General features: G+C 40.2%; 1 protein-coding gene across 1 annotated transcript in view; it reads right to left on the minus strand.

The window, feature by feature from the left end:
• Window positions 1-13,129: 13,129 nt before the first annotated feature.
• Window positions 13,130-22,950, minus strand: part of mrps31 (mitochondrial ribosomal protein S31) — a 36,822-nt gene continuing 27,001 nt past the window's right edge. The window contains exons 6-7 of the mRNA XM_063054380.1: window positions 14,796-14,939; window positions 13,130-14,668 (exon numbers count right to left, since the gene is read on the minus strand). Of these exons, the coding sequence (XP_062910450.1) occupies window positions 14,436-14,668; window positions 14,796-14,939 (377 nt within the window). The 3' untranslated portion in view covers window positions 13,130-14,435. The remainder of the gene's footprint in view (window positions 14,669-14,795; window positions 14,940-22,950) is intronic.

Consider the following 22,950-nt stretch of genomic DNA (forward strand, 5'->3'; position numbering starts at 1 on the left):
CTGAGGTGTCATCTCGTCGTCTGTTTCCATCAGGGCAGGCAGGTCATCTTCTTCTATGTCTGCCTGCCTTGATGTCGAAGGTCGAGGTTCGTCGCCTGCTATGGCTAATGTGGAAGGCTTGAAAAACGACAGTATGCTTGACTGCTAGCCTCGCACATTTTTCTATCACACAGTTCTTTGTAAGCACTCAAACCATCCTGCAAATATACCCTAAACCGACGTACCCTTTCAAAATTAAAGTCGTACTTTATCATTGCAGCGAAAATCTCACACAGTTGCTTCACATTCAGTTCCTGGACGACTTCACTTTCGGTCCGTTCACTACTGCATTCGGTTTCGATTGTTATCCTTTCCTCTTCCAATTGTATCAGCTCTTCATCTATCACTTCTTGGTCATGGGATGCCAAAACCTCTTCAACATCATCTTCGTCAACTTCCACAAGCCAAACTCACTTTGTCCTTACTTCATTCACCACGATCGAAACGCTTAATTATGTCTAGTTTTACGCTAAGTGTAACACCCTTACGAGCTCTTTTAGGCTTTTCCGATACCTTAGAACTCATCTTGCTAACGGCTGCTCACAGGCACGTGTTTAAGCAATGCCAGCTAGAATGCAGTTCCGAATCTGGGGGAGGAGCGGCTGCTCGTGGTGCGAGCTGCTTTTTTTCGCGTGCTGCCTTTTATCACGCGCTGCTTTTTTCGCATGCTGCCTTTTTTCGTAACATTGAAAACACCTTCTGTTAGCGAAAACAGGTAACTAATGTAGGTCTTTCGTAACAGTGAGGTTTCGTAAAGCAAACGTTCGAAAAGCAGGGGACACCTGTAATAGAACTTACTTTAAAATTTGAGATTTATGAGGATGCTGCCAGAGCTAGAAGGTCTGAGTTATAGGGAGGGTTGGTACACTGGATCTTTATTCCTTGGAACTACCAGAATAAGGAGTAACCTCACAGAAGTTTGTAAATTCATGAGGAATATGGATAAGACAGTCATAATTTTCTCCCCAGGGTTGGGGAATCCAAATCTAGAGGAAACAGATACAAGGTAAGAGTTAAAGAGATTTAAAGAAGACCTAAAAGTCAACTTCTTTACATAGAGGGTAGTGAGTACCTGGACTGAACTGTCAGGGGAAATGGTCAATGCAAATATGGTTACAATATTTAGGAGGCATTTGGATAGGTATATGGAGGGGTCAGGGTTGGAGGGCTATGTGTCTGGTGCAGGCAACTGGCACTAGCACGGAGGATTGGGCCGAACGGCCTATATCTGCGCTGCGTTACTCTATGACTTTAATCAGTGTCAATGGGTAACAAGGGCACAGAATTTCATAAATCTATTCAGAAGATCTTAGTCAGTATGTAGCAAGCTCAGCAAATTCAAAGAAAATGCAATATAAAATATCTTATGTACATAAATTAATAATGAGCAAGAGTGGGAAGAATTAGGATAACTAGAGGAAAGAGTTCGGCCTATAGAGATCATAAGGATAACCTGGATGTGGAGATGGAAATGAATAAAATTCTGAATGAATACAAGTCTTCAAAAAAAGAAGTGGTGTTGATCTTGCAATTAAGGGAAACACGGGTAAAATTTTAGATTGTATAAAGATATTACAAAAATTGTTAAGGGAAAGACCAAATTTGAAAATTAATAAATCATCAGACACTGATGAAATACAGTATATCCCAAATTGTTGAAAGAAACGAGAGAAAATTGCCAAATTTCTCTCTTTATTTTTCCAAATAATATTAATAACTATAACAGAATCAATGAAAGATCACCCAACTAGGATGTTCAATCAGAGTGCAAAAGACAACAAACTACCCAATAACAAAAAAAAAGAAACAATAATAATAAATATAGAGAACATGGGATGAAGAGTCCTTGAAAGTGAGTCCATTGGTTGTGGGAACATTTCAATGATAGGCCAAGTTGAGTGAAGTTATCCCCTTTGGTTGAGGGGTAGTAGTTCACATAGATTTTAGCAAAGTTTTTGACAAGATCCTATATGACAGGTTGGTCAAAAAAGTTAAAGCTCAATAAAGGATTATTAAGGATGAGGTTTCAGGGTACTTGGAGGTTCATGATAAAGTAGGCAAAAGTCAGCATGGTTTCCTTAGGGGGATTCTTGCCCAACAAACCTGTTGGAATTCTTTGAGGAAATAGCAAATAGAATATTCAAAGAAGAGACGGTGGATGTTGTTCACTTGCGTTTTCAGAAAATGTTTGACAAGGTGCCGCACATGAAGCTGCTGAACAAGAGCCCATGGTATTACATTAAAGATACTAAAGTGGATAGAAGATTGGCTGATGACAGGAGGCAAAGATCAGAATAAAGAGGGCCTATTCTGGTAGGCTGCCCATGGCAAGTAGTGTTCCACAGGGATCAGTATTGGAACTGCTTCTTTTCTCATTATATGTCAACGATTTGGATGACAGAATTGATGGTTTTGCAGCGAAGTTTGCAAACAATATAAAGATAAATGGACGGGCAGGTAGTGTTGAGAAAGCAAGGAGTTTGCAGAAGGACTTGGACAGATTGGGAGAATGGGCAAAGAAGTGGCAGGTGGAATACAGTGTAGGGAAGTGAATGTTCATGCACTTTGGTAGAAGGTATAAAAGCAAGTATTTCTTAATTAGGGAGAAAATTCAAACTTCAGAGGTGTAAAGGGACTTGGAGACCTTGTGTAGGATTCCCTAAAGGTTACCTTGCAGATTGAGTCGGTGATAAAGAAATCAAATGCAATCTTTGCATTAATTTTGAGAGGACTAGAATATAAGAGCAAGGATGGGATGCTGAAGCTTTATAAGGCATTAGTCAGACTACACTTGGAGTACTGTGAGTAGTTTTTGGCCCCTTATCTAAGAAAAGATGTGTTGGCAATGTAGAGGGTCCAGAGGAGGTTCATGAGAATGGTTCTGGGAATGAAAAGGTTAATGTATGAGGAGCCTTTGATGGCTCTGGGATTATACTCACTGGAGTTTAGAAGAGTGAAGTGGTGGTGGTGGGGTCTCTTTGAAACCTATCAAATATCAAAAAGCTGAGATAGAGTGTATGTGGAGAGGATGTTTCCTAACAGTGGGTGAGTCTAGGACCAAAGGGCACTGGCTCAGAATAGGGCTCATCCATTTAAAACAAAGATGAGAAGGAACTTCTTTAGCCAGAGGGTAGTGAATCTGTGTAATTCATTGCCATGGACGGCTGTGGATGCCCAGTAATTAATAATCTTTAAAGTAAAGGTTGATGGGTTCTTGGTTCGTCAGGACGTCAAAGGTTACATGGAGAAGGCAGGTGCATGGGGTTGAGAGGAATAATGAATCAGAGATGATGGAATGGCAGAGCAGAGCAGACTCAATGAGCTGAGTGTCTATATCTGCTCCAATGTCTTATGGGCTTATGGTCAATTATCCAAGGGTAAACTGGCTGAGGTGACAGAAAGCAAAAGGTAATTGTTAATGAATGTCTTAAGTTGTGACTAGTGGGTTCTCACATGACTCAGTACTTAGTCCTTTCCTTTTTGTGAGAAACATTGCTGGTTTCTATCTAAATGTGTGGAGGCAGGATAAACAACTTGCACATAATACAATAAGAGGTGGTTGTATGGCTAACAGTGGGCTTCAGATTACAGGATTGGTCAGAAGATTGGCAAATGGAACTTAATGCAGAAAATGTTAATGAATTTGGAAAGGTGCAATACAAGATACTGTGTGGTGTGTATCAGAGGACGATGAAGTATGTGTCCACAGATACTAAAGCTGGTTAAAAGGCCTATGGGAACTGTGTAAAACACTAATTAGACCTACACATGGGGTACATTCTGGTGACGTTGCTGTGATTGCTGTGGATTGCACAAGGATGAGTAACGAGTTGCCACAGCTGAAAAAGATTAGCCACAAAAGATTGCAAAAGTTATAATTTTCCTCTTTGAATCAGGGATTACTGAGGGGAGATTTAATTCAGATGTGTAAGAGAGATGCAGATAGTGTAAATAGCTAAGGACTTCCGTCCTTCAGAAGAGAGGCCAAAAACCAAGGGTTTTAGATTTAGATACACAAGTTTGCAGATGCTGATTTAGAGTACATAGTAAAGCAGTACAGGAGAGCTGAGGAAAAATACTAGAACCAATTGTCTTAAATGGTGATGGAGACAGAAGCCCCCATGTTTAAACAGAGTATTTCAAGAGCTGTGACATACAGGGCTATAGACTTAATATTCTAAGGTGGAATTAGATTAGATAGACCTCATACAACACAGACACAATAGGCAAAAGGCCTGCTCCTGTGTGGTAAATCTTCTATGATTACTATGCTTTTTGTATCACACAGATGTGGCTGCTGCATACAGCAGATCTGAGGCAGTCCTCACTGAAGCACTCTCCACAATGCTCTTGTGATGATAATAAGGTCAAGAATATGCTAATATCCAATATTAAAGGTTTTGCTCTTTACTCTGGTCTTGTATTATAAAAATGAATATACTAAACAGAAATCTAGAAAATAGGTTAGTTCATAGTGAAAGGTTGTAGAGTTTTGACCTATATTTTGTAAAGTATGTTTACAAATACTTTCTGAATATATACAGTATTATGGAAGTGTTGTCCATAGTTGTAAGAATAAGGTTGTATTGGTGGGAGATTTTAATTTTCTCCATATTGACTGGGCCACCCAGGTGTTAAGGGCCTAGAAGAGGTGGAATATGTGAATTGCATCCAGGAAAGTTTCTGGAGTCAATATATAAAGGTGCCATATTCAGATTGCCAGAGGAACTCAGCAGGTCAGGTCACATTATGGATGTGAATAAAGTGTCCACATTTCAGGACAAGACCCTTCATCAAGAGAGGAAAGGAAGGGGGAAGAAGCCAGAATAAAGGGGCGGGGGGGTGAGGAGAACGTTAGAAAGTGAAGCCAGGTGAGTGGAAGATGGAGGATGAAGTGAGAAACAGGGAGGTAAAAAAGGTAAAGGACTGAAGAAAAAGGAAATTGATAGGAGAGTGGAGAAAGGGAAGGATGATGGCCACCAGAAGGTGATCTACAGGTGAAGTGAAGAGGTAAGAGGGGAGGTAGAGTGGGAAATGGAGAAGAGGGAAGGGGGGGGGAAATTACCAGAAGTTAAAGAAATTAACTTCATGGCATCAGGTTGAAGGCTACCCAAATGGAAAATGAGGTCTTTTTCCTCCAACCGGAGCATGGCCTCATCATGGCATTATAGAATGGGAATGAAGATTGGAATTAAAATGGGTGACCACCAGGAAAGCCTATTTGTTGCAAATGGAGCAAAAGTGCTCAACAAAGCATAAGAACGAGAAGGTCTGAAGATGCTGGAAATCCAAAGCAACATACACAAAATGGCGGAGGAACTTAACAGGTCAGGCAGCACCTATGGAAATGAATAAACAGTCAACGTTTTAGGCTGAGACACTTCTTCAGGACCTGCTGAGTTCCTCCCGTATTTTATGTGTGTTGCTCAACAAAGCATCACCCAATCTACTTGGGTCTCACCAATCAGGAGTACCAGATACAGTAGACAATCTCAAAAGATTTACAAGTGAAGCTTTGCCTCAACTGGAAGGACTATTGGGGCTGTCATTCCCCTCCCCCACCTTCTTATTCTGGCTTCTTTACCCTTCCTTTCCAACCCTAATGAAGCTCTCAGCTCAAAGCGTCAACTGTTTGTTCCTTTTCACAGATGCTTCTGACCTGCTGAGTTCCTCCAGCATTTTGTATGTTGTACCCTGGATTTCCATCATCTGTGGAATCTCTTGTGTTAATGCAGTAACAGACATCTTCTTAGGGAACAAGGTAGGGCAAGTAACCAAAGCTGGGGAGCATTTTAGCTCTAGTGACCACATATTCTATAAGCTTCAGGATAGTGATGGAAAAGGATAGGTCAGGTCCACAGGTTAGGGTCGTAAATTGGAGCAGGGCTACTTTTGAGGCAATTAGACAAGATCTAGCAGAGGTCATTTGGATGAGTCTGCTTGAAAGGAAAGGAACAAATGGCAACCATGAAACAGTGAGATAGTAAATATCCAGGAGCATGTTCCTATTAGGGTGAAGGGTAAACCAAGTATAGAGAACCTTGGCTGATGAGAGATATTGAGGCTATGGTCAAGAAATAGAAGGAAACATTTATGGGGTTTGGGTCAGGATCGAGGGATTCCCTTGATGGCTATAAAAAGATTAAGATTACACTAGAGAGAAATCAGCAAGGCAAATAGAGGATCTGAGATAGACCTGGCAAGTAAGGTTAAGGAAAACCCAAGAGTTCTATAGCTGTATTAAGAATAAAAGGATGAATAGAGAGATCAAGCCCTTTTAGGGATCAGCAGAACCAGCTATATCTTGAGATTTTTAATGAACATTTATCCTCAGTTTTTGCTGAGGAGAAAATCATGGTTGCTCAACAGATAAGAGAAAAAAGTGGACATGTTTTGGAGGACATTCATATTACCAAGCAGCCTTACTACACATTAAGCTGGATAAGTCTCCAGGGCCAGATCAAGTGCACCCTTGGACTTTTTGTGGGAGGCTAGAGAGGAATTTGCCGAGGCCCTTGTGAAGATATTTGCTTCATTGTAAGCCATCAGTGAAGTTCCTGAAGACTAAAAGGTGGCTAATGTTGTACCCTTGTTTAAGAAAGGTAGCAAGGATAAGCCAGGGAACGACAGGTCAGCCTGCCTTACAGCAGTAGTGGAGAAGTTACTGAGGGAATTCTGAAGAACAGGATCTACCAGCATTTAGAAGAATTTGTTTTGAACTCAGCATGGCTTTGTGCATGGGTTGATGTGCTTGACAAACACATCTTTGAGTTCTTTGAAGATTAACAAAAAAAAAGATAGATGAAGGTATATAAAGAGTAAATGAGAGTTGATATTGGACCACTGGAAAATAATGCTTGAGGGAGTAATGGGGGACAAAGAAATGGCAGATGAAGTTACTGGGTACTTTGCATCAGTCTTCACAGTGGAAGAAACTAGCAATGTGCCAGAGGCCCACGAGTGTTAGGGAGCAGGGTAAGTGCCATTGCTATTACAAAGGAAAAAGTGCCAGGCAAACTCAAAGGTCTGAAGGTGGATAAGTCACCTGGGTCGGATGGACTATATCCCAGAGTCCTGAGAGAGGTTGCTGAAGGGATAATGGATCCATTGGTCATGATCATTCAAGAATCACTTGATTTTGGCAAGGTCCCAGAGAACTGGAAGATTGCAAATATCACTTCACTCTTTAAGAAGAAAGGAAGACAAAAGAAAGGAAATTATAGGCCAGTTAGCCTAACCTCAATGGTTGGAATCCATTAAGGACAAGGTTCTGGGGTACTTGGAGACTAATGATAAAATAAGTCAAAATCAACATGGTTTCTTTAAGGGGAAACCAAATCTGTTAGAGTTCTTCGAGGAACTAACAAGCAAGGTGGACAAAGGAGAGGTAGTGGATGTAATTTACGTGGATTTTCAGAAGGCACTTGATGAAGTGCAACACATGAGGCTGCTTAACAAGATAAAATCCCGTGGCATTACAGGAAAGATACTGGCATGGTTAGAGAAATGGCTGACAGGCAGGAGGCAGCAAGTGGGAATAAAGGGGGCCTTTTCTGGTTGGCTGCCAGTCACTGGTGGTGTTCCTTAGGGGTCAGTATTGGGACCACTACTTTTCACATTGTTTGTCAATGATTTGGGTAATGGAATTGATAGCTTTGTGGCAAAGTTTGTGGATGATACAAAGATAGGTGGAGGGGTAGGTAGTGCTGTGTAGCAATGCGATTGCAGCAGGACTTACACAAATTGGAAGAACAGGCAAAAAGGCGGCAGATGGAATACAGTGTTGGGAAAGGTATGATAATGCATTTTGGTAAAAGGAACAATAGAGCGGACTATTATCTAAATGGGGAGAAGGTTCAAATATCGGGCGCAGAATTTACAGGTCGAGTCTGTGGTAAAGAAGGCAAATGCAATGTCGGTATTTATTTCAAGGGAAATAGAATATAAAAGCAGGGAGGTAATGCTGAGGCTTTATAAGACACTACTCAGGAGTATTGTCAACAGTTTTGGGCCCCACGTCTCAGAAAGGATGTGTTGTCATTGGAGAGGGTCCAGAGAGGTTCATGAAGATGATTCCAGGAATGAAGGGGTTAACATAAAAGGGACGTTTGGCAATGCTGGGTCTGTACTCCCTGGAATTTAGAAGAATGCGGGGGGTATCCAGAACTAGAGGGCACAGTCTCAAAATTGAGGGGCAACCTATTTAGAACAGAGGTAAGGATGAATTTTTTTAGCCAAAGTAGTGAATCTGTGCAATGCTCTGCCACAGACTGCGGTGGAGGCCAAGTCCGTGGGCATGTTTAAGGCAGAAATTGATCGTTTCCTGATCGGTCAGGGCATCAAAGGATATGGCGAGAAAGCAGGTGTATGAGGTTCAGTGGCATCTGGGATCAGCAATGATGGAATGGTGGAGCAGTCTCGATGGGCTGAATGGCCTAATTCTGCTCCAATGTCTTATGGTCTTAAGGTAGGGCAGTGCATGTTATGTTGTCCATTTGGACTTTAGCAAGGCTTTTGACAAGGTCCTGCATGGTAGGCTAGTCTAGAAGGTTAGGTCCAATGAAATTCAGGGAAAGTAAGCAGTTGTTAAGTAGATTCAAAATTGGCTTGGAGGTTAAAGATCGTTTGTTGGAATGAAGACTGGTGACTAGTAGTATGCCACAGGAGTCGATGTTGGGACCCTTGTTATTCATATAATATAAAAGCAGGGAGGTAATGCTGAGGCTTTATAAGACACTACTCAGGAGTATTGTCAACAGTTTGGGGCCCCACGTCTCAGAAAGGATGTGTTGTCATTGGAGAGGGTCCAGAGAGGTTCATGAAGATGATTCCAGGAATGAAGGGGTTAACATAAAAGGGACGTTTGGCAATGCTGGGTCTGTACTCCCTGGAATTTAGAAGAATGCGGGGGGTATCCAGAACTAGAGGGCACAGTCTCAAAATTGAGGGGCAACCTATTTAGAACAGAGGTAAGGATGAATTTTTTTAGCCAAAGTTATTTATATAAATGATTTGGATGTGAATGGACAATGCCTGATCAGTAAATTTATAGATGACATGAAATTAGGTGTTGATCACAGCGAAGGTTATTGCAGATTACACGGGGATCTTGATCAGTTAGGAGAATGGGTTGAGGAGTTGCAAATGGATTTCAATAGAGATAAGGTGAAGTGAGGTGTTTTGGAAAGTCAACCGGGACTTCTACAATGAATGAGAGGGGCAATAGGGAGTGTCATGAAACCGAAGGTCTTAGGAGGACAAGTGCATAGTTCATTCAAGGTGGTGTCACCGGTAGAAAGAGTGGTGATAAAAGGCATTTAGCATGCTTGCCTTTATAAGTTACGTCACTGAGTAGAGGAGTTGGGACAATATGTTGCAGCTGTGCAAGTCACTGGTGAGGTCACACTTACAGCACTGTGTACAATTTTGATCACTTTGTTAAAGGAAAAACATGGTTAAACTGGAAACAGTGTAGAGAAGATCTACAAGGATGATGCCAGGACTAGAGGGCCTGAGGTTATTTACCAGGCTAGGTCTTTATTCCTTGAAATGTAAAAGAATGAGGGATGACTTTACAGAAATTTTCATAATTGTGAAGCACAGATCAGGTGGATGGCAGCAGCTTTCCTTCAAGATAAATGAGTCTAAATTCAGGGGGCATAGTGAGGGGATAAAGATTTAAAAGGGAACTGAGGAACAACTCTCTCACAGAAGGCAGTGAGCATATGGAACAAGCTCACTGTTCCATATGCTCACTGGAATATGGAATAGGGGAAACACTTGGATAGGTACATAGAGGGGCGTAGCTTTGTGGGATAAGGGGCAAACATAGGAAATTGGGATTAATTGGGTGTGCACTGTGATTGGCAGGTATTTGGTTGGGCTGAAGGGCCTGTATCTGCGTTCTACTGCTCTATAATTCTAATTTTAAAAGTTATGGGCTATATTACTATATTGCTTCAATCTAAAAATAACACGTAAGGAAGGATTTCATTTCTTATTTCTCAAAATAAGGTCCTATTCTGGCTGATGCCACTGACAAGTTGGGTTCTGCAGGGGCTGGTATTTGTGAAATGTCATTATATGTCAACAATTTGGATTTTGGAACTGATGGCTTTGTGACCGGGTTTGCAGTCAATACCAAAATAAGTGGACGGGCAGGTAGTGTTGAGGAAGCAGGGAATCTACAGAAGGATTTGGACAGATTGGGAGAATGGGCTAAGAAGTGGCAGATGGAATATAGTGTAGGGAAGTGCATGGTCATGTATTTTGGGAGAAGAAATAAAGCCATAGACTATTTTCTAAACAGGGAGAAAATTGAAAAATCAGAGGTGCAAAGGGACTTGGGAGTCCTTTTGCAGGATTTTCTAAAGGTTAACTTGAAGATTGAGTCAGTAATAAGAAAGGCAAATGCAATGTTAGCATTCATGTTTTATATACTTGTACTTTATACTTTATTGTCGCCAAACAATTGATACTAGAACGTACAATCATCACAGTGATATTTGATTCTGTGCTTCCCGCTCCCTAATTTAAATTATAAATCATAAATAGAAAATAGAAAAGGGAAAGTAAGGTAGTGCAAAAAAATCGAGAGGCATGTCCAGATATTTGGAGGGTACGGCCCAGATCCAGGTCAGGATCCGTTCAGCAGTCTTATCACAGTTGGAAAGAAGCTGTTCCCAAATCTGGCAGTACGAGTCTTCAAGCTCCTGAGCCTTCTCCGGGAGGGAAGAGGGACGAAAAGTGTGTTGGCTGGGTGGGTCGTGTCCTTGATTATCCTGGCAGCACTGCTCCGACAGCGTGCGGTGTAAAGTGAGTCCAAGGACGGAAGATTGGTTTGTGTGATGTGCTGCGCTGTGTTCACGATCTTCTACAGCTTCTTCCGGTCTTGGACAGGACAACTTCCATACCAGGTTGTGATGCACCCTAGAAGAATGCTTTCTACGGTGCATCTATAAAAATTAGTGAGGGTTTTAGGGGACAGGCCAAATTTCTTTAGTTTTCTCAGGAAGTAAAGGCCACTGGTGGGCCTTCTTGGCAGTGGATGTGCTTGGCTGGACCAAGTCAGGTCATTTGTGATATTGACCCTGAGGAACTTAAAGCATTTGACCTGTTCCACTTGCGCACCACTGATGTAAATGGGGTTGTGCGGTCCGCTACCCCTGAAGTCAACAACCAATTCCTTCGTCTTGCTGACGTTGAGGGATAGGTTATTGTCTTCGCATCATGCCACCAGGTTCTTAACTTCCTCTCTGCACTCAAACTCATCATTACCCGAGATACAGCCTACAATTGTGGTGTCATCAGCAAACTTATATATTGAGTTCGATGGAAACTTAGCTACACAATCATGGGTGTACAGTGAGTACAGCAGGGGGCTGAGTACCCAGCCTTGTGGGGCACCGGTGCTCAGAGTGATTGTAGAGGAGAGCTTGTCCCCTACTTTTACAGCCTGGGTCCTGTCTGTGAGGAAGTTGAAGATCCAGCTGCAGATCTGAGTGCTAAGGCCCAGGTTCCGGAGCTTAGGGATCAGTTTATTTGGAATGATGGTATTAAAGGCAGAGCTGTAGTCAATGAAAAGGAGCCTAACATATGCATCTTTATTCTCCAGGTGTCTTAAGGAGGAATGTAGGGCCAGAGAGATGGCATCTGCCGTTGACCTGTTGCTCCGGTAGGCGAATTGCAGAGTGTCGAGGTTGACCGATGGGCTGTGTGATGTGTGCCATAACCAATCGCTCGAAGCACTTTATAGTAATTGATTCAAAGCCACAGGTCGATAGTCATTCAGGCATGCCACCTTGCTCTTCTTCGGCACTGGAATTATCTTTGCCTTCTTAAAACACGAGGGGATCTTAGACTGAAGCAAGGAGCAGTAGAAAATGTCAGCAAACACTCCAGCTAACTGACTTGCACAGGCCCGGAGAACCCATCCTGGGACGCCATCTGGGTCCATCGCTTTCCTTGGATTTATCTTCAGGAAGGCCCTTCAAACGTCCTCCTCAGTGACGATGAATCTCGATGCCACCAGGTCCAGTTCATCCGGAGGAAGCGGGACGCTCTTCTGTTCGAATCTTGCGTAGAATACGTTAAGTTCATCAGGAAGAGAATCGCCACAGTTATTGATATTCCCAGCCTTTTCTTTGCGCCCAGTGATCTCATTTAGACCCTGCCATAGTCTACCAGCATCCCTCTGGTTAGCCTGGGCTTCCAACTTGGCTCAATATTGCCTCTCATTTTGAGAGGACTAGAACATAAGAGCAAGGATATAATGCTTAGGCTTTATAAAGCATTGGTCAGACCACACTTGGGAGTATTACAAACAGTTTTTGGCCCCCCATTTAAGAAAAAAATGTGCTTGCATTAGAGAGGATCAGGAGGACATTCACTAAAATTATTCCAGGAATGAAAGGGTTAATGTGTGAGGCATCTTTGTGGGCTCTGGGCCTGTACTCACTGCAGTTTAGAAGAATGAGGGGGATCTCACTGAAACCTACCAAAAATTGAAAGGCCTAGACAGAATGGATGTGGACAGGATGTTTCCTATAGTGGGTGAGTTCAGAATGGAAGGCACAGCCTCAATATAGAGAAACATCCATGTGGCACAGAGATCAGAAGGAATTTCATTAGCCAGAAGGTAATGAATCAGTGGAATTAATTGCCACAGGTGACTATGGAGGCCAAGGAATTAAGTATATTTAAAGCAGTGGTTGATAGATTCTTGGTTAGTCAGGGTGTCAAAGGTTAAGGGGAGAAAGCAGGAGAATGAGATTGAGAGGGACAATAAATCAGACACGATGGAATGGCGGAGCAGAGTCAATGGGCCAAGTGGCCTAATTCTGCTCCTATGTCTTATGGTCTAAATGCATATTTACTGTAGTAAAACCTACTTAAATTTTAAAAGCTATCTCTGTAGCCTTGCCTCCCAAAATATTTCATTAGTTTACAGCTCCACCATGTGGAGAATAATACTGAGAACTGAACAGAGAAAAGCATCATGTCACACACCAATGAGTCCAACAATTAGTTATGAAGTCAGTGCCTGCCTCTAATCCAGCGCAATGTTAGGTTTGTCTCTGTGTATCAAAACAAACCCAAATCACTATGCAAAAGCAGAGTAGGAAAAGTCATCATTATAAGGGTGACTGGTGGAGCTGCCTTCCTGGCAGCCACAGCTAATTTAGAACAATGACAGAAGGTTCAGAGTTCACCTGCCAGACAGGCAATGCACCGTCTAGAGGAAAGTATTACTAAGTCATCTTGACGTTTTATTTATCCACTCATTCTATTTCATTTAGTTCAAAACATTTGTTTCCAATTTACTTGACTGCAATGAAGCAAATATACAAGTAGATTTTCCTATTACAGCTGTGTTTGACACCCAAATTTAGCTCTCATAATGTAGTCATTATCCTAACAGTGGATCTAATTTGTCTTTTCTGACCACTAATGCTGCCTCACCCTCCGAGCATTTCCAGAATTTTGTTTTTATTTAATAAATTGCAGAATGGTTTTATTAGCGGTCCATCAATCCATTCTATTTGTGCTGTCTAATTAATCCCATTTCACGATTTATTTTCATAACTCTGGATAAAGGTTCCCTTCAAATACATACAGAATAGCCCTTTGAAGGTTACTATGAAATTTGATTCCACCATGCTGGTCAGTAGTACATTCCAGATATTAAAAATAATTGCATATGAAAACACTTCTCTCTTCTCACTCAAGTTGTATTGCCAATTATTTTATATCTACAGTTTCAAGTTATAGCCACACTTTATTCCTCTGGCATTGAAAACCCCCGATTTTGAATACCGCCACACTCCACTAGGTTTTGAGTCTTTCATTATTTTTTCAATCTACAAACATTGTGTAGAAGTTTATAGTCTCAAGTCCACATGGCAATACGGAACTATATATCTTGGAATGGCAGGGTGACATTTTCCTACATGATGGGTTCTAATTACATTCAATTCAAGGCAATTAACTGCATCCTGATGAAAATTTACAAACCAAATGATTCTCTCACAACATATTAACATAAGTATATTTGAGTAATCAAAAACTGATATTTTTATTTTTAAAAAATGTACTCTTTTATAATGTCTCAGTAATAAAGAGAAAATGCTAAGAATATATTTCAGTGTGCTGAATTGCCATTAAGTGAAGAAGAAAAAGGACATTCATTGCAACACAGAGACATCAAAAAATTACTAGTTCATAATACTTCACCAAAATAAGGCTGATGAGCAAAAGAATGCAGAAAGAGATTGTGTTTAGAATTATTTTTAAATTAAGTAGTGGTAACACTTCTAAGGTGTTTTATTAGCTAGAAAACAGTCTGTCCATTGTACCAATCCAGGATTTCACATACTACTCAGTTTTAAAAAATCATTTCAGTTAATATACATCTCACTTTCATTCAGAATATCCTGCTTTCCTTGGAAATATTGGCGAAACCAGTCGATGTGTTCAATCTTTTGTTGTACCGTTAAATACGGATTCTTACTTAACCCGTTGACAACTAGTTCCATGAAATGGCGTATTGGTCCCTCCTGCGAGAACCCATGTAAATGTTTCTCCAGATATATGTGTTCATGAAATTCCACAGATTCCTCTTCTTCAAGTCCTGAAATACAATCATGAATTTGAAAACCAGTTTATCAAATTGAATTAAAAATATGAATCACTTAAAAATATTCAACTTATCATTTTGTCAAATATAACTTTTATTATGTTTTATTATAAAAACATACCAGCCTCATTGTTGATAGGAAATTGCCAGAGTTTTCCTTCCTTTGTCCACTGGATCATCTCCTCAAACCCATTTCGAGGCAATTGTTCAGAAAGGGTTGCTATTTCATTGGCCAGCTCAATGTCCCATAGTGATAGTCGTGCCACTAGAAAAATGCAATTGTATCAAATTACTACTCTCAAGATACTTCTATGAAGATACTACTCTCTAATTTGAGACAACTATCAAAAATATTACTTTATTTTTAAACTGTGCAAATATTTTGTAGATTCAATATTATTTCAATATATTGCCTTTGACATATAACCCAGGGTAATTGGTGAAAACAGCAATACATAGTTAAGCTTATAAACTACAACCTTCCATTTTATGACTGTTTAGATTCTCCTATTAATGGAATATAGGAAAGCACAGGCCCTTCAGCCCATAATATTGTGTGGACCTTGATCTCAACATGCTCCAGCATATTAGCCTATTCAGTGCTGTCTTCACATTCCTGTTCTAGTCAAATACTTGACTTATTGCATGTAATTGGATACATTGAATCTTTCATAATTAATTATCAGTAAGTTTTTGAATCCCTAAATCATCTTGTAACTTGTCCAGAATTGACTACGCTGCCTTGGCCAAGTTCACTCTTCTATCCTATACACATTTGGATTCATCCAATATTTAAATTTACCCTGGCTTGCTAATCAAACAATGCCTTGATTAAAAGATCCTCATCTTCATTTCAAAACTTTTTCATGGATTTCCTCCTCCCTTTTTGTCTAACATCCTCTACTCTGACTTCCTGCTCCATAGGATTATTAAATTGGAATATTGAAACTATGTTAGGAAACTTGAAAACTATAGATTTGGGATTTAGTCTAATAAATAAGCAGGAAGGTACTGAACTCCAATGTAAGGAGGATGAATGAGATACTGAAATAAGGCCATTCAAGTCTGGAGGAGGTTAAAGTATCAAGATTTCAGTAGTAGGTAAGTTGATGCTGTGAATCAGACAAGCAATATTGCAAATGTGGAAGTGGACACTGTGATGGGGAAGATATGCAACTAGATATGTTGAATATGCACAAGCACTAAAAAAATCAGCTTTAATCCAGATAGTGACAGGAATTAGGAATGGAACAGTTGACCAAAAAATCATTACTTTGGTATGGGTGAATACTTTGAATTTCCTTCTCTCAATTATAAAAAGGAAGAATTATTTTATTGCTATACTTAAAGCTCACAATCAATTAAAATAAAACCTGACCATCATATAAATCCTAATTATCACACATAAAATATGGCTGTTCTGCCTAGTAACAACAGTTCTTTGATTCTAGCTAACAAAATTAAATAAGATACGGAGGAAGTGAATCAGAAAAATATGGGTTCATTTCATCCATGTTTCATTACTAATAAACACTGTTGCAAATGATGTTTAAAGCCATTCACAATTGTTATAGAGTCAAGGAGTATGGAAACAGGCCCCTCAGCCCGAGTAGCCCATGCTAAGATTCCTAGCTAAGCTAGTCTCATTTAGAAACATAGAAACATAGAAAACCTACAGCATAATACAGGCCCTTTGGCCCACAAAGCTGTGCCAAATATGTCCTTACCTTAGAAATTACCTAGGGTTACCCAGAGCCCTCTATTTTTCTGAGCTCCATATACCTGTCCAAGAGTCTCTTAAAAGACCCTATCATATCCGCCTCCACCACCATCGTCAGCAGCCCATTCCATGCACTCACCACTCTCTGTGTAAAAAACTTATCCCTGACATCTCCTCTGTACCTACTTCCAAGCACTTTAAAACTGTGCCCTCTCGTGCTAGCCATTTCAGCCCTGAGAAAAAGCCTTTGACTATCCACACGATCAATGCCTCTCATCATCCTACACACCTCTATCAGGTCACCTCTCATCCTTCGTCGCTCCAAGGAGAAAAGTCCGGGTTCACTCAACCTATTCTCATAAGGCATGCTCCCCAATCCAGGCAACATCCTTGTAAATCTCCTCTGCACCCTTTCTATAGTTTCCACATCCTTCCTGTAGTGAGGCAACCAGAACTGAGCACTGTACTCCAAGTGGGGTTTGACCAGGGTCCTATATAGCTGCTACATTACCTCTCGGCTCCTAAACTCAATCCCACGATTGATGAAGGCCAATGCACCGTATGCCTTCCTAACCACACAGTCAACCTGCATAGCAGCTTTCAGTGTCCTATGGACTTGGACCCCAAGATCCCTCTGATCCTCCCTGCTGCCAAGAGCCTTACCATTAATACTATATTCTGCCATCATATTTGACCTACCAAAATGAACCACCTCACACTTATCTGGGTCGAACTCCATCTGCCACTTCTCAGCCCAGTTTTGCATCCTATCAGTGTCCTGCTGTAACCTCTGACAGTCCACACTATCCTTCAACCTTTGTGTCATCAGCAAAACTTACTAACCCATCCCTCCACTTTCTCATCCAGGTCATTTATTAAAATCACGAAGAGTAGGAGTCCCAGAACAGATCCCTGAGGAACACCACTGGTTAATATTTTATCTAATTTTTTAAAGAAGAAATATAAGGATTCAATTAATACAATTAATACATATTGAAAAAAAATTCAAATACATTAATAAGTCCAAGAGAAAAAAAGGAACACCTATCCCAACACCATCTCCTCGCATTTAGAAAAAAAGGAGGGAAAAAAAACATAAAAAACAGAGGAAAGAAAGGAGATAAGAAAAAAAGAAAAGAGAAAAAAAAAAGAGTAGGCGTCCAGCTCTCAGAGTCAGTTTAAAATACAAATTAAAGAAACTAGCTTATAATAAGGGATATATTAATTTTAAAAATTAAAATAAATAAATTAAGCAATCTGGGCATTTAAGTAATCCAGGGAGGAGAAGATGGCGGCGCGACGCAGCTCGCAGTGGCCACTCCGGTGGTGATATCTCTTATCTGTCAAGTAGGGTGAGAGCACGGAGTAACATCTGGTGAAGCTTCTGAAATGCCTGCTTCGCTGCCGCTGATACTGTGTGATCCAGAATCTCCGGAGGGGAAGGCCACAAATCCTCAGCTTTGCTTGTTGCTCAGCGGCCGGGACGGGGTCGTAGCGCTCGACAGAGGATGGTGCTCGGTGTCGGAGAGCTGGTCGGAGGCTTGAAGTTTTCGGACGGACTCAGAGTCGGGTGCTTCCAACAGTGCTGCATTGGCAAGTTTGTGGCGCTTGGAGGTTCATGGCAGGGAGAGTTTCTCCCCTCTACTGTCTGCGTGAGACGATGGGGCTATCAGGACTTGAGATTTTTTTTTTACCGTGCCCGTGGTCTGCTCTTTATCAAATTACGGTATTGCTTTGCACTGTTGTAACTATATGTTATAATTACACCCTATCCTTGTTATATGCGTCTTCAGACAATGTGGATTCACAGTTATGCAAGGAACCTATTTTTACCAACGTCTCGTTATACGCACACAAAATTCAGAATTATGCGAGGAGCACTGCCTTCCCGCTAATACAAGTCACGTGCGGACACTTCACAGTCTCACTGTTCAGACAAGAAGCACCGCTTTCCCGCCAATACAAGTCAGATGCGCGTGCCTGGCAATCTCTCTCCCGCCACTCTCGCATTGGTTTTGGCAAGGTGTGGATGCGCGATCTTAAACTTCTGTTGATTTTACCTACGGTACAGTGATTTTGCGCTTGAAATATTTAACTATGCCTCCTAAGCATCCAATGTCATGTCCTGGGCCATCAGCCCAGCAGGAATAGTGGAAGTCGGAACACTTGGCACAAATGGCGATGGACATGGACCCACGTTTAGAACGGAGTCAGCATTTCAGTCGTTCCCTGCTGTCAACCCGCCTTCCCTACAAGCAAATTTAAAACAAATGCTGCCAAGCAAACAACGCTCACCACTTCACTCAAATCGGTAACACCTTCTGCTGGCAGTTCTAAGAGTTCTGTGAGTCTTCCTTCACCACTTGCTGTGCTTGATATGATCCTGACGACCACAACCATCCAGCTTATCCATGCAAAGCTGCCCAACACCACAACAACCACTTGTCTCCCAGAGCAAACAAACCTGCCACTGTTGGTGAGTACTATACACCCTCGGATGTGATTTATTACATTGGATATTACCATAAATTGATGAAATATAATACAAATGTTGTCTGGTAGTACTGCTTTTGTGTCGTATTGGTATGAAAATGAGAATAAATTACAGACAAAACATACTTAGGAAGCCCTCTGGAATGCATCCCTATTTTCTCCATTTAAATAATTATTCACATTATGCATCAACTTCGAGGAATGTATCCCCTGCATATAACGAGGACAGGGTGTATGTGGTTTTGTCAGTTTTAGTCTTGGTTTGTCCTGTGTTTCTGTGATATCATTCTGGAGGAACATTGCATCATTTTTTAATGTGTGCATTTCTAAATGACAATAAACGAGGACTGAGTGTCCTCATAATCTAATAATCTCAATGAACATAGTGTATCCATTCCTAAGGGTATAAGTAATCTTCTCAAGGGGTATACAACTTTGCATTTCTTTATTCCAACAATCAATATGTACAAGGGAATCGGATTTCCATGTTACCGCTATGCATTTCCTGGCCACCAACAACGCAAATTTAATAAATTTGGATTTATTCCTGGGGAGGTTAACTTTCAAAACTGCTAAGTTCCCCAGAAGAAACAATTCTGGGTCTAGAGGGAAATCCATCCCCAGAATCTTTCCCAGTACCTCCCCCAGATCTATCCAAAAAGATCTCAGTTTCGTGCATAGCCCAGGTGGAATGCAAAAAGGTACCAATATCTATGCCACACCTGAAACACTTGTCAGAAATTTCTAGTTTATTTTATGTATTTTTTCAGGTGTGACATACAACTGATGTAAAAAATTAAAATGTATCATTCTGTATCTAGAGTTGATAAGAGTGGTAACACTATCCAAACATAGATGTGACGAACATTGATGATCAATTACAATGCCCAAATCCAACTCCCATCTCTCCCTCGATCTGTATATACCAAGCTTTGGGCATTGGTCCTGGAATAAAGAACACATATTTGAAATAAATTTAGTTGTATTCCCCTTTCGAATTAGAATCGCCATGTCTGAGCACCTTGGTAGGGCCAGTGATGGACCCAAACAGTCCCTCAAAAAAGATCGTAATTGGAGGTAGCAGAAGAATGTGTTATTAGATAAATTATATTTACTTTTAAGTCCCTCAAAAGACATAAATTGCTTCTGCTGATTACAACAATCAATGCGCCTGATACCGTGTTGATACCAGGTTACTAGAAATTTATTACCCAGAGTCATGGGTATTAATCTGTTCTGAGATAGAGGCGTCTTTGAGGATATTCCTTTTTTTAGACCCATAATTCGTTTAATTTTTTCCCAGATATAAATTACATGTCTCAATAGAGGATTGTTTGTTTTCTTTTTAATTAATTTGGAGTCCCATTTATATATAAATTCTTCTGCCATCTCTTCTCCTATCATATGTAAGCCAATTGTAACCCAAGAAGGAATAGTTGTCACATCAAAAAAAGAAGCAATAAAACATGCTTGTGCAGCTAAACAATATTTTTAAAAATCTGGTCATTTTAACCCTCCCAACTTATGGTCCCGGGTCAATTTTTCCATGGAGATTCTAGATATTTTACCCAACCATAAAAATAGATGAATATGTCCATTGAGAATCTTTAAAAAATTATTGGATAATGGGATAGGTAAAGACTGAAAAAAATACTGAAGTCTTGGCATTATCTTCATTTTGACACAGTTTACCCTGCCCATCAGTGTGATGGGAAGGTTTATCCACCTACGTAGGTCTTCCTCGACATTCCACAGCAAGGGGAGATAATTAAGTTTATAAAGGTCATCCAAATTACGATTAATCTTAATCCCCAGATATTTCATGTTGAACTTAACCCATCTAAACTGAGTGCCATATTGATATTGGGCACAGTCTCCTTTACCTTAAGGTAAAATTTCACTTTTATTCCAATTTATTTTATATCCCGAGACTATACTATAATTTCCAACAAGGCCCCAAGTCTTACCAAAGAGCCGGCCAGGTCAGCCAAATATACTAAAATGTCATCAGCAAATAAATTAATTTTATATTCTTCTTGGGCCACTTTAAACCCCTTTATGTCTGGATCCCATCTAACAGCCTCAGCCAATGGCTCTATTGCCAGAACAAATAGAGCTGGAGATAATGGGCAACCTTGTCTACTGGATCTATGTAGAGAGAAAACTGGTGAAATCTGCCCTTTCATAATTATTTTGGCCTTAAACTGATGGTAAAGTGCTCTTATCCAATGTATCAATATTTGGCCTCGACCAAATTTTTCCATTGTTTTAAATAAAAGATCCCATTCAAGTCTATCAAAGGCCTTTTCAGCATCTAAAGCCACTGCTACAGTCAGGTCCCCCTTCGTCCTAGCTAAATGTAATATAGCCAATAGTTTGCCAATATTATCAGATAATTGTCTATTTTTAATAAATCCTGTTTGATCGGATTTAATCAATTTTCGCAGATATTGAGCTAATCTATCAGCCAATGCCTCTGCTATAATTTTATAGTCCGCATTTAAAAGTGAGATAGGCCTATAAGATGCTGGTTTTAGCGGATCCTTATCCTTCTTAAGAATTAACGTAATAATTGCTGTTGAAAAGGATTCCGGTAGAGTATGGGTCTCCTCAGCCTGAGTCACAACCCTCATCAAGAGAGGCATTAATTGATCCCTAAATTCTCTATAAAATTCAGGGGGAAAACCATCATCTCCCGGCAATTTATTAGCCTGTAATAAGCCTAGGACTCTTTCAATTTCATCCCTAGAAAAAACGGCATTTAATTCTTCCTGATCTTGTTGACTCAATTTGGAAAGTTGTAAATTAGACGAGAAATCATCAATGTTCAGTGAGTCACCCACTGATTCTGATTTATATAGTTCCAAATAGAACTGCTTAAAAGTATCATAAGCCAAAGAAATAAATATGAAATCTTACCTTCACCTGTTTGAATCGCATTTATTGTTCTGGAGGTTTCTTCCACCCTCAATTGCCAAGATAGTACTTTATGGGTTCTCTCGCCTAATTCATAATATTGTTGTTTTGATTTTAGTATAATTTTTTTCTACTCTATAAGTTTGTTTTGTGTTATACTTTAATTTTTATTTATTAATTTTTTAAATAATTTTCCTGTGTTGTTAAATTCTGACAATCTTTTTCTAATTGTGTTATTTCTTTCTCTAATTCATTTAATTCTGTTACATATTTATTTTTATACCCTGAACATATCCAATTATCTGTCCTCTTAAGTATGCCTTTAATGTGTCCCATAATAAGAAACTATTGGCAGTAAGGGGTGAGTTCGGCTCACAAAACAATTTTATTTGAGCTCTAATAAAACTGCAGAACTCTGGTCTTTTCAACAGCAAAGGATTAAAACGCCATCTATATAATGTTTTTTGTTTATCAGGCATTTCAATTGATAAAATTAAAGGTGAATAGTCTGATAGTAGTCTAGCGGCATATTCTGTTTGAATGATCCTACTTTCTAATTTAGCTGATATTAGAAATAAGTCAATTCTAGAGTAGGAATCATATTGTTTTGAATAGAAAGAGGAGTCTCTTTCCCTTGGATGCTGCCATCTCCAAGCATCTATTATATTCAAGTCCTTCATGAAGGCCAGCGTGGTTTTTGCTGCCCTGACCTTCATGACTTTTTTAACTGATCTATCTAAAATTGGATCCAGACAAAAACTGAATTCCCCTCCAATTAAGATATTTTCATATCCTTGAACAACTTTCAAAAAAATATTTTGGATAAGTTTCTCATCATCATAATTGGGGGCATATAAATTCAAAAGTGTCCAGGATTCTGAATATATTTGACAATTGACCATAACAAATCTCCTGGCCGGATCTATGACAGTACCCTCCACGTTCACTGGCAAATTCTTCCCTATCAACACTGCCACACCCCTGGCTTTAGAATTAAAGGAGGATGCTATTACTTGACCAACCCATCCTCTCTTTAATTTGTTATGTTCTGTCACTGTAAGATGAGTTTCTTGAAGAAAGGTAGTATCAATATGGTTTTTTTAAAATGTGCCAGGACCTTCTTCCTTTTTATCGGTCCATTTATCCC

This window comes from Mobula hypostoma, chromosome 7 (genome assembly GCF_963921235.1).
Source record: "Mobula hypostoma chromosome 7, sMobHyp1.1, whole genome shotgun sequence".
Classification (NCBI taxonomy): Eukaryota; Metazoa; Chordata; class Chondrichthyes; order Myliobatiformes; family Myliobatidae; genus Mobula; species Mobula hypostoma.